The 18,841-nt window shown below is 36.3% G+C and overlaps 1 protein-coding gene across 1 annotated transcript in view; it reads right to left on the bottom strand.

Moving 5' to 3' along the window:
* Positions 1-16,864, bottom strand: part of LOC129569958 (sushi, von Willebrand factor type A, EGF and pentraxin domain-containing protein 1) — a 34,928-nt gene extending 18,064 nt beyond the window's left edge. The window contains exons 1-2 of the mRNA XM_055449245.1: positions 16,671-16,864; positions 12,296-13,106 (exon numbers count right to left, since the gene is read on the bottom strand). Of these exons, the coding sequence (XP_055305220.1) occupies positions 12,296-12,461 (166 nt within the window). The 5' untranslated portion in view covers positions 12,462-13,106; positions 16,671-16,864. The remainder of the gene's footprint in view (positions 1-12,295; positions 13,107-16,670) is intronic.
* Positions 16,865-18,841: the final 1,977 nt, after the last annotated feature.

Here is an 18,841-nt window from a genome sequence, read left to right as displayed (position 1 = left end):
AAAAAACTGTTGTTAACATTTGAAGAATGGGCTTAGCTTTTCAATTTTTCAAAATGAAGAAAAAGAAAGGCGTCGTTTTTCGTCGTTGTTCTAGCATCCGTTCACTTAAGATACTCCATGCCATTGCAAACGGCGTAAAAGATGCGATCACTGAAATTCCAACGCCGATGTCACTTGAATAAATTATTCTCTTGTAAAACTATGCAAATGCTAAGCGATAGAATTTTCTCACCGCCTTCACCTACATTCTGCCTCCAAATACAGTCGAGTACAATAGCATAGGCATTTTGCCCGCGATCCGTGAATTACAGTAATTGCTTCGTGTTTTGTTGCATGAATTCGATTTCGATTCAATGTATGCAGTTACCAATTCGATTAACGTGCACATAACGTTATTAACCGCGAATTAATATTGCTTTGATCTTTTGTTTTGGTATTTGTGCTCATATCTATTCAATCAAACACTATAATTTACACACAACTCATGGACTCGAGCGAATCGCAATTGAACTGCAGTTTGAGATGAAAATCAATAAAACATCAATGTGGAACAAAATAAACGAAAATCGCCAATTATTTCACATTTAAAGTGCAAAATTGAAATGGAACGACGCTGCTCAACTGTAAATAATCGATCTCGGTAAAGACAGATTCTAAATTGAGTTTAAACAAATTGGTAAGCTGCACAATGACACCAAAAAAATGTTCATAATGACTGGGCGCTGCGATGATGATGCTGCTGTCGGAATATAATATTTGTCGGTTTAAAGTGTAATTATTCATTTGCAATAGACATCTATGGCTGTTGTTGTCGAACTCTATGCGTCCAAATTCATTAAGCAGATCAACATGAGCAGAGAATGTGAAGGTCAAGACTCAGCCATAATGCTTCTACGTCAGTACAAAAACACTTGAATTCAATGAACCAACGAGATTTATTGGCATCCATCAAATCATGTCATTCGCGTATGGAGCACAGTGATTTATTTTGGTAAAGACGAACCAAAAATGGTGAGCACCGATAAAAATCGCATGGGGTCGAACCGAAAGTAATTACTTGAACAAATAGAAATAAATAATTTTTTTAAACTCTTTGTCGGCCAAAGAAAAACGAACTTTTAAATAAAGACATGGTTATTACGATCAATTTCAGGCGTAATGGAGAATTGTGCATTATCTGTTGTGTTGTGTATCGTTGGATGTATGTTTTTCAAAGCTTCACGAGCGCCTTTTCTTAAATTTTACGTAATCACGGCCAATTTCTAAACATCATAATTATAGTGTTCATTCATCATTAGTTCGAATCGTGTTCAGTTTTTGGTGTTAGGGCGAAAAATCTGTACTAGACCCCGTAAGCAGAAAATACTTTGTTTGAACGATTGAAACAGATATGCTTAACCGCATTGGTTTTATTTGAGTAAGATATCGATTTAGTAATTGCTATTTTTGGCGCTTTTACTCACTCTGACTCGGTATTTGTTTCCTATTTTGTTGAATACTTGCAACTCATGGGAAATCAATGAGCATTCATTCACAGCCGATTGTGTTTAATCGACAAAATCTTCGAATTGTGTTTATTTACTTTATCGAAATTGAAAAGAGAGGTAAACAATAACAAAAAAAAAACCTGTCGCTTCAACTGAATCGTGTGTACTCTTATTGTGTGTGTTCCTTGTCAGGCTGCTAAAAATGGTTTTGTATCGCCTTAATCTCACATTTTCCTTCTGTGGTTTTACGTAATCGTTCATTAGTGTTGGGTACATCGTGTAACCATTACAACGTTGTAGCGATGCAATCTTAAGTCGCTGTTTATAACACGAGACAGGTAAATGTATGTCGCGTCTAATTATACATTGTCTATGACATGTCTTTTCTTTTGTTCAATTTTTTTTTGCGTTTCGATTTTCGTACTGTTTGCATTGAGCATGGAATTCTTCCTCCATTGGCATTGGTAGTCAGTTTTTTCCTCTCTCGCCAGTCGCGCCATTGTATCATTGGATCTTAATCGGATAGTCGATTCGAATATGAACATGTGTTTGCGCGCAAATGTTATTTAAAAATAAAACGAAGAAAAAATGATGCAAAAGTATGGCAAAGAGGCAAAAGCCTACAACATGTGCTGGCGGAGAATTCGTGTGGTACATTTCAAAACCAAAGCAAATCGACAGTATACGACTTTAGCACCAAGTTATGAGCGAAATTCATTTGAAACTGGTAAATCGTTTAACGAACGAGGCAGGAAAGCCAGTTTGTACGATGTAGGCTGTAAACAATTCAAAAACAACAACAAACAAGAACTCCAGAAGAAGCTATAAATAAATGGCACCAACGAAGAAAGGTGATTTTGTTAGACATTTATTATGTTATCTGGAAATTAAATTGTTGTTCGACGACCGAGAATAGAAAATAGATTGTTGTTGGAAAATAGAAGTGGCGCGAGAATAGTAACAGGCACAATTATGTGCAAAATAGAAAAAAAAACTGATCACTCTTTTCTGGTAACGGCCACAAATGCAATCAACTTACACACAAAGCATTAGGGGACATTGCTGCAGGTTGGCTACCACTATTTGTTTTGGTCATAACTTTGTCAGGAGTGAACAATTAGAAAAGATTAAGGTATCGTTGGATAGATAATGTCTTGAGCTATAATTTTGCTAAAGAAACATATGCAATTGCTTTTCAAAAACAAAATTTATGGTCAAATTTCTGAAGGTGCTGAAAATGGCGAAAAAAAATTTTTTGCTGCAGGTTGAGAATTTTCAAAATTGTTATTTAAAATGTAAAAAAACTATAAAAATATGATATACTTTCAATGTTATGATGATTTTATTGCTCTATAAAGCAATTTGGAGCCCAAAAATTACTCTAATTCATCAGATTCGTTGTCCATTTCCTGAATGGTAGTCCAATCATAAATTTGATTAAATAAATGAATTTTCGAAAAAAAGTCATCTTAAATGACTTATTTACTCTTCAATAATGATTCATAAACGAGAAAAACAATAAAATCTTTTATATTGTAAAAAATATCTTTTTTCAACCTGCAAAAAAGTCACTTTCTCAACCTGCAGTTTTATAGATATTTTTACCGAGACTCGCAATTTTTTTTCAACATCACAAAATGCACATAATTCTTGTTGAATCGTAAAGAGAAATGAAAATACTACAAAAAAAAGGTTGCCCGACTCTTTTTTCAATGCAAAATAGTCACTTTATGACATTCGGCAATAACTAAAATGACAAGTTTTCGCACAAAAATTCATGGGCGTATTGGAAGTGTATCAAAACAAACGCCAGTTCTGTCGGAACAATTTTTAAAAAAGAACAGGCCTCAAAATTAGATTTTCAAAACTATTCCGATGGCGATATGATCACGTATAGTGAAAAAAAGTAACGATTCTCAACCTGCAGCAATTCTCAACCTGCAGCAATGTCCCCTATAATCAAGCATTCCAAACGAGTTCTAAACATCATTCAATCAGCCAAATGATATGGTTGGCCTGTTGAATTCCGATGAAAAATGCAAAATCCCATTTATTACAATGAAAATAGAATAATGTAACATATTCAATAAAATTTGCTGACTCAATGAAGAACAAAACGAATATGGAATTGGTACGACGAGCATGAACAATGTGCGAATATAAAAATAATGTCATTGTTATTGCAGTGCACGTATGGTGCGTTGCATTCATATAGGTCAACGAAACGATCCCAATTGGAAACGGTATCCGTATCGAGTACAATAGTTACCGTATTTCTGTAAATTCCAATCGATTTGCGGACCGCCTCTTGGAAATGCTCTTGTCGGCTAATTACGCTAAGAGATTGAAAGATATCGGTCGCGTTGTTCTAATTTCCAATGTAAACACGAGCTAAATATTTTGCAAAGACTTTGGACTGGATGGTCGCGCGTGCACACATACCAAAAGTGTTGTGCAAATGCTTTCATTATATTATCGCTGAACAATCTCAATAATCGGTATGATTTATGGCCACGAGCGTGAACAGACAAAGAGCACTCGGCCCATTTCTATTCAGTTTGAAAACTCGACGCAGCCACTTTGAGCTACTTAAATGAATGTACATATATACCAAATAAAGGAGAAATCATCTTAAAACAACTCATTTAATTGTGTACTTGACTTGAAAAGCTACCAAAGAGCACGCGCTCACAATACCACAAAATGGAAACTTATTCAAAATGATTATTCTTTTTTCACAGTTAGAATTCGCCTTCTCATTTTTGCCGCATTGTTTTCGTGGTCATTTCTAAAATATGTTTAATTTCATTTTTTTCGCTATGAAATTCGATTTGCATACTAATGTGCTTTCGCCAGTCTTTCTCTTCCTCTCCTTCTCTTATTCACGCACCGACTATTCACAATTGACTTGTGCGTTCTTTGTGTCAATGATGCTGACTTTCGACGTCAAAAACACAGCAATAAAAAATATAAATTTATAATTAGGCTTAAAATAGACGTGAAATTTTTAATTAGTGTGCTGGAAGCTGCACAGCCATTCGTTTTAGCATGTTTACGATTTGTCGCCGGTTGATTTATTATTATTGTTATTATACCAAATGCTGGGCGAAATATCTCCATGTAGAACATTTCGTATTCATGATTTTAATGCGTCCAAGGCTTCGTTCACGCAAAGATACGTTGGTTCCATTTCAGTTTTGGAATTTCTGAAGCATGACGAATGGGCCAGGAATGAATACCGTTCCCAGAATGGGTCATAATTTAAACGAGCGCCTAGAATTGATCACATTGATATCATGAGATATAAGCGCACGAGAGGCGAATAATATGTGACACCATTATGTTATTTTTTTTTACTTTCAGGAAGTGCCATAATTTATAGAGAATTGACCAACGTGAGTAAATCGCTATTCATGCAAAATTGTTTAAACACGAGAGCATATTTTATTGCCGCTCGAGAAAAGCCATACTTTTCTGGGTTTTTGTTCTCTTTTGCGGTAGCGGTCAATTGTTTGGTTTCGTGTGCTTTATCTAAGCCGCGAATCATTTGGCTTCAAAACTTAATTGTTAGCTCCGAATTCGAAGCACATGAAATGTGAATTTTTCGTTGGTTTTCTTTCCAAAATGGTTTCCTGTACCAGACAAAACTCATGCACTACTTTTCTCAGTTGCGTTGATCAATGTGCGAAACAGCTTATTGAATCACTACTTCGGCGTAGATGATAAATGGCGAAGAAATGCGAGCAAACCAATAAAAGAGAGAATTAGAAACAGTCCATCCGATCGAATTTTTAAACCCACAATCATTAATCATTAGTGATTTGTATCGCAAACAGCGATGTAAAAGTAAAATATCGAAGTAGAATACTCGAAGCTTCGAGCATTGTGCAATTCATTCAATTAGTGGTAATCGATTTTTATTGAATGTTCCATTTTTTCTTTCTCTTTCACCGCGGAGAATACACCGCTTTTTTCGCGCATCAAGCGATATTTATTTTGTTCTCTCCAATCGGATAAATAGTAATTTGGTTTAAAAACGTGATAATGCGCTGTAATTATGATTATCGATGGGAACCGTTACAATTTATTACTCGCCTAAGACCGTACAGGTTTACTTTATGATTATCACATTGCACGAGCAACGTACATCAACGATTCGAAACCATGACAATGTGATTACGATCACGATTTCCACAGCTAAATCAACAAAGACGCGGTTTGCAGTTATTCAATTTTGTAGAAGAAAAAAAATGGCCCAAACATATCCATCACTGTACCAATGTTTACAAATGGCAACGGTACCTTTCATATCCAACGAAAACGGAATATTTCCACATTTTTAGCTTGACTTTTGTAGCATATCGATCACATTTGGTTTTGGTCGTTTCAACTTTTCAGTGCCTTTTTTTCGTATTATCGTTTCTTGTTCAGCTCAAGTGTCAAATAATCGGAAGTTTTTTTCTCTTTGGATTTACAATACATCAATGCAATTGGCTGCAGGGCATTCACCACCACCACCTCATTTTCGATTGATCGCTGTGCAACTGTATGCTATGGCTTGCGAATGTATTCATGGATAGTGAGTTTTATGGCAGTAGCGTGCACGAAAACATCGTATTTATTTTCTTGAAGTCGAAAATCAAGGCTAACGCTTGTTTGTATGCTATTCAAGCAAAATCAGATGAAAAGGTCTCATGAGAAAACCGAAACACATATGAAACGCAGCAAGTACGTTCATGTGAAGGTTTTGAACTTTTTGCTCATCTCAGTCAATACACGATGAACTGAATACAAAAGACTCCTTTATGCCGATATTTCTTTCCTGTTTCAACCGAAACGAATTATCATCATTCCAAATCCACCATTGTTCCGATCAAGTTTATCGCTAACCAAATGACGACGATTTTCAATAATTGGTGTGAACTCAATCAATCTGTTTTTTTTATATTGAGTTGTACAAGCCCTCGGCTATGCTTTTTAATTTGAAAAGATTTGGGTTTTTCTTATATACAATACATGTCATAATAGAAATTGTACAAGTCGTCATAAAGTTTTCGGAGCAAGCTTCAAGCAATTTCAATTTGTTCAGCAATTGCGGTTTTGTTGTAATTTACAAGTTGTAAGGTTCCAATTTACTTCCTAATAACTAAATGTAGCAATGTGAAACATGCTTATTAAAAATAATGTTGTGCAGCGACGTTGAGCCCAAACAAGGTATTGCACTACATGGAGGAAATAAGAAAAAGATCAAAACTGCAAAACAAAAACTGAATAAAATCAGACAATACGGATTGGATTCTGTGACGTCATTTGGAAATTCAAATTTCATCACTTTCGTAGCAAAAAAGGCTAAAAAAGTGTTCTTTGATTTAAAGTGTTGATTTTAAAAGGTTATATTTTACATGCAAATTGGACAGTTTACAAGAGCATTTTGTATGATGAAAGCCGAATGAGCACAATGAAAATATGAGAATCATAAATATTTTATTATGAATTCGATGTGTTCTCTTCCTTGTATTTGTTTGGCCTGCTTATCGCGATTTAATTTCGTATTCTAGTGAATATGCAAAAAGTTTTTTTTTTGTTTAGTTTTCAAACAATAATGAAATCCTCAACACGCGTTCATTTCGAAGGTGCTAAAAATGATAGTGATACCCAATGCGCCCGAATGAAATATGGTATCGCTATTTCAACACACATGATATACCAAAACATTGTACTCCACGCAAGTACAATGCGATAAATTTGTTCGAGTTTGTTACGTTCAAGTCAATAAAGTTTATTGTTTGGCTTTTAGTGTATGACTGTTGAGGAGAATCATTTAGCCATTCATTAGTGGAATTACAGCGCCACAACGGTCGATCGAATCCATGGCATGCATAGAAAGACAAATTAAAAGAAAAAAGAGTGTGAGATGAAATCACGTTTGTGGTGTGCCAAAATTGACCTTGACTCACGCTCAAATGTCAAAGCGAGTTGACAAACCGTTCAAAATGGGCGATTGAGATGCGAACGAAGATTCGTTCGAGCATTGATGACTTAATTCATTTGATTTCATTTTCAATAAAAAACTCTTTGGATCCCAAGTCAACTCAGTACAGAGTAGATTATTTACACTTGTCATAGCGCTTACTAGTATAAACGCTTGCTATAGCAAGAAAAAAGAAACATTTCACTTAAAGTGAAAATTGCAAAAAGACTCTCGCATTTTGTTTCCATTTCGTTTCAGTTCAGTTTCCACTTCGCATGCAATGACAACGAAGTGAATGAAACGAGTGCATGTTTTGTCATAATTTTGTGATTGGACGTCTCAGAATGCGAAAAGTGCCTCCGTCCACTGCGTTGAGATAAATAATAGATTGAGCTCATTTCAGCAAGACTATGATTACTGTTAACAATTCTATTCACAAACCGATTCGCGCACAATTAATGCATGACATAAATGGTTGGGGTTTTTGTTTAGAAAACGTGACGGCGGTAGCTTCAGCATCTAAATGCAATTCTTGAGAATGCATGCCATTACTATCGTTCATGTTGAAACCGAATTGAAAGAGAAAGAAAAAGAGAAGAGAAAAAAATCAACATAACAAATGCCGTCACTGTCATTCGTTAGCGTGCCAGGAAAAAATTAGCTGGTGTGGTGCAAGTGTGTTTTTGTTCGCGTCCAAGCGGAATTTTCATGTTGAGCTCGGCCGAACAATGCAAAGGCGGCGTTGGTTTGGCTACGTCGGCTTGGTGTTTTCTGTTTTGTCGGGCGATGGACGCGCACATCTGATTCGATGAACACTGTTGCGAAGAATGAACGACGCAGAACATTGTTCACATGACACAAAATCCTACAAAAGTATTTATTATTTTATTTTTTTTCTTGCTGTTTTCGTTGCTGCTGCTGTTATTATTGTTGAGCCTGACTCTTTTAATTCTACGCATAATTTATTCTTTCTCGCCTTTCTCGTGTCTCTTTTTTCTCTGCTCTAAGAATAATCACGTACGATGAACTTTGCTCAACCTTAAACATGCGAGCAAGCTAACTTTGTTGGCACGCCTTCCTTCTTCAGTCAGAAGATCACACTTTTATGATTCCAACCTTCGCTAATAATTTGTTCGAAAACGCTAGAAAGAGAATTCATATTTCAAAAGAAAAAACTGTTCGAGTTGCACAAGAATGGAAATGGCCGCAATGGAATTCATCATTCGAACAAAAGAGCCGAACAACAAATGCGCACCGATTGCTAAACCATTTTAATATGATTAGGTTTTGTGCAAGAGATAAATGAAATGAACAGGTTAAATCAACAGTAACCGTTGCAAATGCAAACAACAAATCGCATTTAAGCCAATTCAAACAAATGAATAGGTAGAGATTTTCTCTCTTTACGCCAATTTTCATCCAACTGCTCACTTTTTGCATATATTCAAAAGCGAACAATTGTTACAAGTGATTTATCAAAACAAAAAAAAAGTGAGAGAGAGGGAGATACTAATAACCTTCGTGCCATTCACATTAGCAAACGATTGCAGCAATGATAAAATTATATTCTTCTTTGGTTGCTCGCTTTGGATTCATTCACTCCCTTTCGTTACAACTGAATGCACTCTCGTGATTATGCTTCTTAACGGCAAATGAATTATACCATGTTTTCGCTGCTTAATAAATTGATCAACACAGCAGCAACGCGATTTATTTCCTGTGTGTTTGCGTTTTTTTTTCATTTCATCATGTTTTTTTTTCTTCCTTCACTCTCATTTTTACTTTGCTATCTCGACGAATCCCGATCGGAAATTATCATTTCCAAAGCGTTGATTAAACTTAGATCGATTCGATTGAGTTTTGTTCTTTGGATTCATATGATTTGTGATATTGAGAATCAGGTTTTGTTGTTAATGGTAAAAACCAAACTAAATTCACTCGGAATAGGAAAGTTGTGGTTTCAAACCACTGGCTTTAATCAGTTGAATGTGAAAATTAGATCAAACCACGAGCACTTCAATTACCAGCTCCAAACTTATGAATGATATCAACATTGTTGTTCGTATATCATAATGCTAGTTTGAGGTAAGCTTAATGCTGTCGTCAATTGTACAGAAAATGTGAGTCTAAATGGTCAACCACAAAAGCTAAAGTGGTCGAAGTTCAATTTCACAAAAATCGCCCATTCGAATCACGCAAGTGTTAAATTATAACGAATGGCGAATATAAGCAGTGGCAGCGGCCGCGTATTCGTTACAACGATGAATCGACGAAAGAAAAACGCCAACCAAACAGACAATAGACGACGACGTGCATAAAAGAGTTGGAGATTTGTAATTATGTGAGTTAACCGCTAAGCGCCGACGACTGAACAATGAAAATATGAATAAATATTATTAGTTGCCATTATGGATCGGAGTTGAAATGCATCGCACTACCGCGAGCCATTGAAAATGGGTAGCTTCGTGAAACGCCATCATTTCAATTTGTGGCTCACAAAAAGAGTGAGATATATATAGCAACATAGGAATAAAAACGCAGTACGAATGTATCGGCTTTTGTCATGGGAAAATTCGATCCAATTTGAAAAGAAAATCAAATACCCGAGCTCAATAAACAGTAGAACCACGAAACTAAATTACGCGTGAGAAACAAAGCCAAACACACGCGAAACAAATTCATGTTGGAAATACAGAAAAGGAGAAAGAGAGACAACGGACTAAGACATGCTCGAACAAATCTTCCCATGAGCTCATTCTTCAGGTTCTAATAATTTGTTTGTTCGGATATTAATATGGAAATATTCCAGTGAATCGAGGCCTGCGTGTATTTGACATGGTGTGTCTGTCTGGCTGCCGCACTTCATTTCCATAGGACCAAACAGAGAAAAAAACAGCAGAAACACAATCTTTTTATGTAAAATATAGATCGAATTTGAATATTTACTTTGATGAAAAATAGAATAGTTGGCGCGAATGACGCGAATCAAATGTGGTTTTTGCATGAAAAAAAGTGTGTATTTTCGTCAAGGGAATTTCTTTCACTGCTACTTGTTATTATCTTAATTCGCATTGATTTTTTCTTCTTTGCTCCAAATTCAAGCACGTATGTTGAATCGATTGTTTTTATTTTGAAATATCAAATTGAGTACGTGCGCTCGATACGTAATTAAAAAGACTTGCGCAAAAAAGCGAGAAACTCGACTGCGTTCGTTATTTTCATTGTGAAAATATTTCTCCAAAGTGAAATAAGCAGCCACAATACACCGATACATATATATATATATTCGAAATGAATAAAACGAAATGGAAATTTTCATTTGAGTTTAAAGTTGGAGCATGAGAATTAGAAAATCTAGATTATATCGCATGCAATATAGTTTTGTGCACGATCCTAAAAACATTCATTCCTCCAGCAATGTTCAGTGCGATGTTCGATGCACTGGGCAAAACAGTAAATATCGAAAGTGTAATCGATAAGAGGTGAAGGAAAAAAACGTCTGGTTTGATCGTAACGCGTGCGTTTTAATGAGTTCAATAGCATAACTTTTGCTTTCTCGCCGCATAAAAACGGCTACCTCTCGACCGCATCTGTTTTATACCCATTTATAGACGCACAAGTCCGGTTGGCCAATGCAAAACATGGAATCTGCACATGCTCAACACATCGCCAATTGAAACGGTGTTCGCTGTCATATCGCCATAATCGACACGACCATTTGGATTTATGCAAACGCGCTATGACGCTGAATCCAGCAACAACACAAAATATGTGATAAATGCAAATTTATGGCATTTTCGTGCACTTTTCAAAAACCCAAACTAAACATACAACTTTTCCTTTTGTTTTTCGTTTGCCGCGTACAGCACGACCCATACAAGTGTTATTCCATTATCCATCGCTGTATGAGCGCGTGGCTCATTAGAGTCGTAGCATGAACGGGCTAGTATGCGTTGAGAAATAACAGTTGCTGTTGTAAAATGTTTGTTTGAAACATTTGTAAAAATGGACACAGGCAAAAAAAGCAAACACAAACAGAAAACCTGAATTTTTGTTGCTTCTCTCACACCGAATGACCGGTAATCGATAAAAACGTGCAAATAACGAGCCAGAGACCCGAAATAACTTGCACCATTCACTCACACGCAGACAATCAATGCAATGGCCAACCGCATACAGCAGCAGGAAAAAATGCTGTAAAATTTCCATTTGTTCGGTTTGAATGCGTGCCTCTTCGTTGTATTGGTGCAAAAACAGGATTTCTGCACGCCAAAAAAAAAGATTCGATCGAGACGGCATGAAAGTTGGAATGAAATGGTCTTACCCATCGGTTTTTTTGTGTATGTGCGCGCTGCGACTGGCACAACATTAATCGCATGTGCTTGACTTACGAGAAGTGCACATTTATAAACAGAGCGAGACTTGCAGAATCGGAGACGAAGTGAATGTGCAATGGCAATTTTAGCATTCGGTCGTATATCGAACGAAGACTTTGAACAAGGTTTAATATTTTCTGCAGTGCACGAGGCTCGACAACGGAACGAAGTTTCGACTCGTTCACGAAATCGTGAGTTGAGAATCTACAAGTAGTTCATTGTGTTATCCGAAAATTGTTTGCAAGCGGCTGCAACTCTTGGCTGATTGCAAAATATGTCAACAAATGCGCTACGGTTGCGACATCAGAAGCCACACAACACTCTTTTCGTTGTGTGCTCGAATGAAGTCCCACAAAATAAGAGTTTTGTTTTGGGTTTGTTTTTCGTTACAACATTTCGTATGTTAAGCACTACAAATTTGCTGGTCTTCAATTAATGTGTACAAAATGTGTGATCCTTACCTTGTGAATAAATTCCATGGATTTGATGTGCTAACACTACTAAAACTAAAATCGTAACATTTTCTAATTTAAACATTGTCTTGAGAAATGCGGCAATCGGACGTGATCGCTGTTTCCCTCGATGATTGCCAGTGTGTTGTCGATAATCTAATTTCACTTTTTTCATATTATTATGTACACTATTTGCTTGGTTTTATAATTCAATTGCGATAATGCCAAATGTTTTACTACAGTTCCTGCAGTTTTGTACCGGATTGCGATCAATCGTAATTTATGTAAAAAAATCGAATACGATAGACGCATTTAGTTAATCGCAAAGTGTAATTTAATTGAACGTTCATTAGGAAAAAAAAGGGCAGCATTCACTCATTGAAAACACACATACACATACACTCTGTGGCCAATGCAATGTGCGAGAGGCATACGGTGAATTTGATTAGACGCAACACCGCACATTCACTGTTTGATATTTTTGAATAATTTTTTCGATCGTTTTTAAATGATCACACACAATCGACACCACCGAATTTCCACATTTTATTCCACAGTCGGCATAAGTGCACGTTCAACTATTCAGCTTCAACTTCTTGAATTCACATTCACTTTTCGAATTCGTTAGACTATTTCACCGCTTTTTTCGTAATTATTTTTTTTTCAACCGTCCATTCTTTCAATTGCAATCCGCATAAAATGTAGGTGTGTGTTGTAGTTCGTTTAGTTGCTTTCTTGCTTCTTGTTTGGTGTGCGCTTGGGTTTTCACCTCAACCAACCATTCGGTTGAGTTTGTTCAGGTGCACAAAACCACTCAAGTCTGAAACGATAAAAAAAGAAACAAACGTCATTATATGCACAAGACAAAAGCCATCAAACTGAATACAATGTCTGCTTCGGTTCTGAATATCGTATACTTTTTTCTCTTCACTTCCAAGACATTCTCATTTCACCGCACGCACAGTCGGTGAGTGCACAGATGGTGAACGTTAACACATGCAATTCTTTGGTTCTTTTCATGTGTCCCCTAAAATGTCGTGTTCATTCATGGAAACCTCGAAATTCGAGGCTTCAGTCCACGGCAAACGTGTTGACTGTTTTGGGTTTAAGTAATTTTTAAATTATTTTGAATCAAAATGAATTTTCGAAGCTTGGAGCTCAGTGAATCAGCGCTTTTGATTGATTTTAATCCATTGTTATTTGAGCACGCGAACAAATTTACTGTTCACGCTAACACTGTCCAAAAATGTGAGAAGTTCCGCAATTTTCAACGCTTTATGAAGAAGATGAAGGCAAAAAAAGAAGAATGTCATCGTTGACAAAGCGAGCGAATTTCGACCGAAAATGAGTTAATTTGCGTTCATTTGTCCATTGAAGCGTTTCCGTCCAAATGGCAAAGCGTTATTGGCGACAAATCGTCACGCTTATGTTATAAACTTTCTCTTCGTTATGAATGCTATGAACGGTCACTTTACAACTTCCTGGATGGATTATCGCTTTGATAATGAAATTGAGACGCGTCAATTTTTTTTTCGCTTCATTTGAATGAAACTAAGGCTTTAATTAAGAAACTCAATGAAATTTTTGTTTGACAGTGAATGCGTTTTCTCATAAAACGGAAGAATGCGTCAAATATTGAATAAAAAAAGAAAAAAAGAAATGAAAAGCGGGAAAGTTTCGAATTTAACGGAATATAAATCAAATCAGGCGCTGCAATAAATTGATTTTTATGTGAAAAACATGCCGTAGAAGCGCAAAATGAATTGCGGAAAATTGAAAATATTAATAGAGATTTGAGATGGAAGCTGCAGCAAGAAAAAACGGAGCTAATTGCATTTCGATGCAAACATGACTATCAAATACCACAACCGACAGCATAATCTCTGACAAAAAACAACGTATCGTCGCCGTCATAACATTCACCGGGCGTAGCACGATGGCGATAAATTGCATTTGAGACTGTATGATATTTTGAGATAAAACATAGCTGAAGAAACCGTAGGAAAACGAACGAACGAAAAAAAATAACGACGCTCTGGCTGACATTTAAAAAGTGTATGCACGTTGAATCAAAGCCCATGATTAACGGCTGAAGAGTGGAATCGGTTAATAACCATTTGTGGAAAATTCATCACAATCGATCGCGAACACAGCAACAACAACAAAACAAAATCACTCTAACCGATATGTATTCAATAAATCATTTTTATCCGCCGCAAGCAGCCGAACAAAGAAACTGAACTTTGTGTGTAGAATGTGTGTCAAAAACTTGTTTTAAATAACAACGGAAACAAGAAAGTTTTGTGTCTTCATCGTTTTTCTTTTGTGTCGTCTCTGGCCGGTTGACTTTGTGTGAGAATGGTTGCGACGTCAATAAATATAAATATGAATATTGACATGTGAGAATGGTTCTGGGTATAAGCCAATATTGACAGAGAAAATGACGGGGCCCATAATGAAATTAATAGTGTGCGATAACGTATGAAAATGAATGGAGAGGCGAAGAAGGGTCAACAATGACCCAATTCTCGGCATTCTTGCGATGAGAGAAAGAGGTCTTTCGCACTTTTTTTTTCACACCGACGACAGTTTTCGAATGATCGTCCGGTTGGGCAAGAGTCGAAAATTTCGCAAACACAACGAATTGGCGAACGAAGTGGCGAAAACAAAAAAACGACGCTTAAAAACTGACAACAGGAAAAGAACACAGTCACCGGATAATGCATACACTCGCTCATCTACTTATAAGGCGCTACAAGAATGAATCGTGTGATTCGTTACATAAACGGTGAGACTCGCTGTGAATGTAGGTTTCACTCCAAAGAAAACACTTCTGCAAATACGATTTCGATTCTGTTTTTTGTCTCTCTCCCCATTTTTTCTGTTTGTTTTTGTACTCGATGCAGTTGTCGAGTGAATTTTTAATGATTCTGTTTTTTGTTGTTTCTCTCTCCTTCGGACGCTGGATGGATCGAGGCCATCTGATTGAGTAGGCTTACTGACTCATTCAGACCACTTTTATCGTGGATTGAACAGAATTTTATGCCAGTTTCTTGTGCTAATGCACGCTTGTCACATCTATTTCTTTCGATTGCCCCATATTTCATCCGCCATAATCGAATGACCAAACAGAATGAAGAGAAAAACGAATGAATCATCGAACAAATGAATCAAAACTGAACAAACACAAGAAATCGCGTCGGAAATCATTCAACCCATGAATCGCTACAAGAAAAGAAATATACTTTTTTTGGTTGATCGTAAAATAAATAGAAAGCAGTCATATGAATCGAATGGAATAGAATTTCGAGGAAAAAAGAAACAAAAAAAAACAAGTTGATTTGAATGGATTGAAGAGAATTGGAATCAGAATGTGAAATTGAAATTCACTTAAGTGGCGGTTGTAAATCGATGAAAATAAAATGATCCATTCTGATAACATTTCATAGTTCTTCCTGCTTTCTCAACGTAAACGTAAACTGTATAATCGAGAAAAAAATAATCACAACTTTAAGCCGCATTTTGTGAAAGCTATTTTAGCACATAGTTACACCATCAATTCGAAGAAGTCAAATTTTGATAAAATTTAAATAATTTTTTTGTTCATTTCTTCTCTTGTCTTTTTCACATTCACGATTCGACACAAAACGAATATACAGCAATAAATAAAGCTTTCTGCATGTGATTACTGGTTAGATGAATTAGTGTTGTATCATAAAATCGTCGTACGTATTTTGCATTTTAAATTGGTAGCGATCGGTTTGTAATCATATGGTTTAGCAAGTAAACGACAACACATCGTCCGTTCGTTCGATATATGTATGTATACATGCATATGCAGATAGACGGAAAACAGAGTTTCGGTTTTATTTCGATAAATCGATTTCGTTGCTATTTCGAATGTGGCCAAATATACAAATAACAGGTTTTATCGATGGTGCTTGTTGTTTCGAAGCATATTGCACTGAAACCTCAATACTTGACTTCTCAGCCTGGGCCTTTTGGAGTGCAAACAATAATAACAGCATCGTCGTCGATATTTCGCAATTTGCTCGCATAGACAAAAGCGAACAGCAGCTAGCCAAAATTGGTAAAAACCGACCGATTGAATATTAAATGGCAGCCACCACACACTGTCGCCGTTTTGCTGTCGCTATTTTCGCTGAAATGAACACTGAACACCGCCTACGTCGTTGCGACATTATAAGAAATCTTATACCAATTTTTGCCTTTTCTGAGTTGTTTTAAACAATTTTTTCTCTCTCTGAATGACATTTGAAACACCAACACCGTAGTTTCGCTTTTGTGTTCTTGAAAATTAGCTTTCGCTATCACCTTATCATTCATCAATGAATTTTTTTCTCTTTAAAAATTGAGAATTCACCTTTATATTTGTTTTGAATATTGCTACCACTTCGATTACGAAAACCAAACAATTTTAGTGTAGCTGGGAAAAAAGCACGCGATCACTTTACACACTGTTGCAAATAAACTTCATCATTTCGTTTTGTCGAAGAGTTGTAAAATCGAAACGCGCATCGACATACATCCGTACTGCTTGAGACTCCAATGCAAACTGGTTGTAAGAGTCGGTCTTCTTTGGCATCGAACAGCCGTGACGCGCACGATACTGTAAGCACATAATGTGTGTACAAACACAAGCGCGCTGCCGAAACGTGCGCAAACCACCTAGCCAACGAGCTAGTGATATTCCGAACCGATTAGCTCGTTACCATTAGATGTTGTTCGAACATCAGACAGCAGTGTAAGCGAACGGACCACAACGACTCATACATGATCAAATTAATAGCGATCAAATTAATACGCGCGAGAATGCAGAAATCGCCAACTGATTTTCGAATCGGTGTCGAAAATTGATCGTTACCGTTAATATGTAAACAATATTCGATGAATATGGGCATTTTTTCAGAGATAAATTTTAAATTTTATAACAGAAATATTTGAAACTCCAAAATCGAAACTCTGTTGGACGCTTATTTCGGAAAAATCATCTAAAGTGGTCGAAAATTTAATTTATTCGTAGGAAAAATTTCCGGTTTAAAATATCACTTTCAAAAATCTGCAATGGTCATGAGAATGAGTCGATTCTTGTATTCTCTTTTATATGAGAAATGGACAGAGAACGGAATGAACAAACAACTCTTTCATTCAATGCCATTCAAAACCCATCAAATTAAAAGCAGTCGGCAAGAAACGCCTGAAATTCGCCACCATTTCCATTCGTTCATTTCAAATTCAGCGCCTGACAATGAGATGGCGTGATTCGCCCTCTTTTGTTTTGCCGCCGGTGTATTAAAAATATGATCATCGAAGCGTATGTTTTGAATTCATTTTCACGGTGTCCGATTGCCATATTATATATTACATATTTCGTTTTATATAAATAGGTCGAAAATGTGTAATATAAATATTATGTGAAGCGGCAAAAACACTTAAATATTCATCTGTTCATTGGATTAGTTCGCTTGGAAAGCATTTTTTCCGGGCTTGAGTACGTACGTCGGACGCGTCAGACAATATCATCTCTTTGTGTTATTTGTGCCGTGGCAAATGAGTGTGCGAGTAAACAAAACGATGTGCATTCTTTTCAAGGCTACAATCGAAAGACTGAGCAAAATTGTTTGCATTTTCCTCGATGCTTTAATCGGCTTGGTCAATGAACGCATTTCATGGTACATAATACATAACGTATGTGGTTGTTGTTGTTGGAATATGTTTAGCAGGCGTCTTGTGAACGTGATTGACTTTGGGAATATGGCTCATGTAATGCGATTCGTTCGCCCCATTCTCATGTTTCAGAATAGTGATTATTAGAATTTGATAATCGTTGTTTTTTTATCGGGCCATTGTTATGCTCTTATGGCATTGATTTCGTATTTATGCTAAGTCACGTTAGTGTTCGATATTGTGTGTGCGTGGTGATGATAGTGAGACTAATTTAAATCCATGCACTCTGAACAAAAAAAAAGAAGAAGAATAGCTTATTTCATCGAGTTCTTGAGATATAAATGAGTCTTCCATTTGTGAAATGATCTGCGATACTTTACCGAAAAAGAAAAAGAACCGAAACGAAAAAAGTGGATTAAAAAAAACGATGACTTTGATCAAAGGAAATTAATACCTACTTCAGTGCGTTGGTTTCTATCGTGCATGCACAAACAATTTATTCTAATGGGATTTCATGTTTTCGATTTTTCAATTCCAATATTCGATTACGGAATTTATTCACTTTTTTCATTGTGCCGCTAGAATGAAAGGAAAAAAACGTTGTACTGAAAATAATATCGATAATTTCTTCCATAAAAATGACGTTCTTCGTCGAATTGAGGGAAAAAAAATACGCATGGCAAGGTCATTTACTTCGAATGTACGGTAATGAGTGTACTGTACTTATTACTTTGTAGCATAAGCGTCATTAAAATAAAAATATCCACGAAAATTGCTTGGTTACTCTTTAATTCACAAACGCGATAAATGCAGCAAAACGTTTTTTCGCTCTCCTCTGTTTGCAAGTTTAGAATGGAACTGCGTGCA

The sequence above is a fragment of the Sitodiplosis mosellana genome, unplaced genomic scaffold (genome assembly GCF_009176505.1).
Source record: "Sitodiplosis mosellana isolate CC-2019 unplaced genomic scaffold, AAFC_SMos_1.0 Smas_scaffold_47, whole genome shotgun sequence".
NCBI classification, from domain to species: Eukaryota; Metazoa; Arthropoda; class Insecta; order Diptera; family Cecidomyiidae; genus Sitodiplosis; species Sitodiplosis mosellana.
This window is presented reverse-complemented; position numbering and strand designations above follow the sequence as displayed.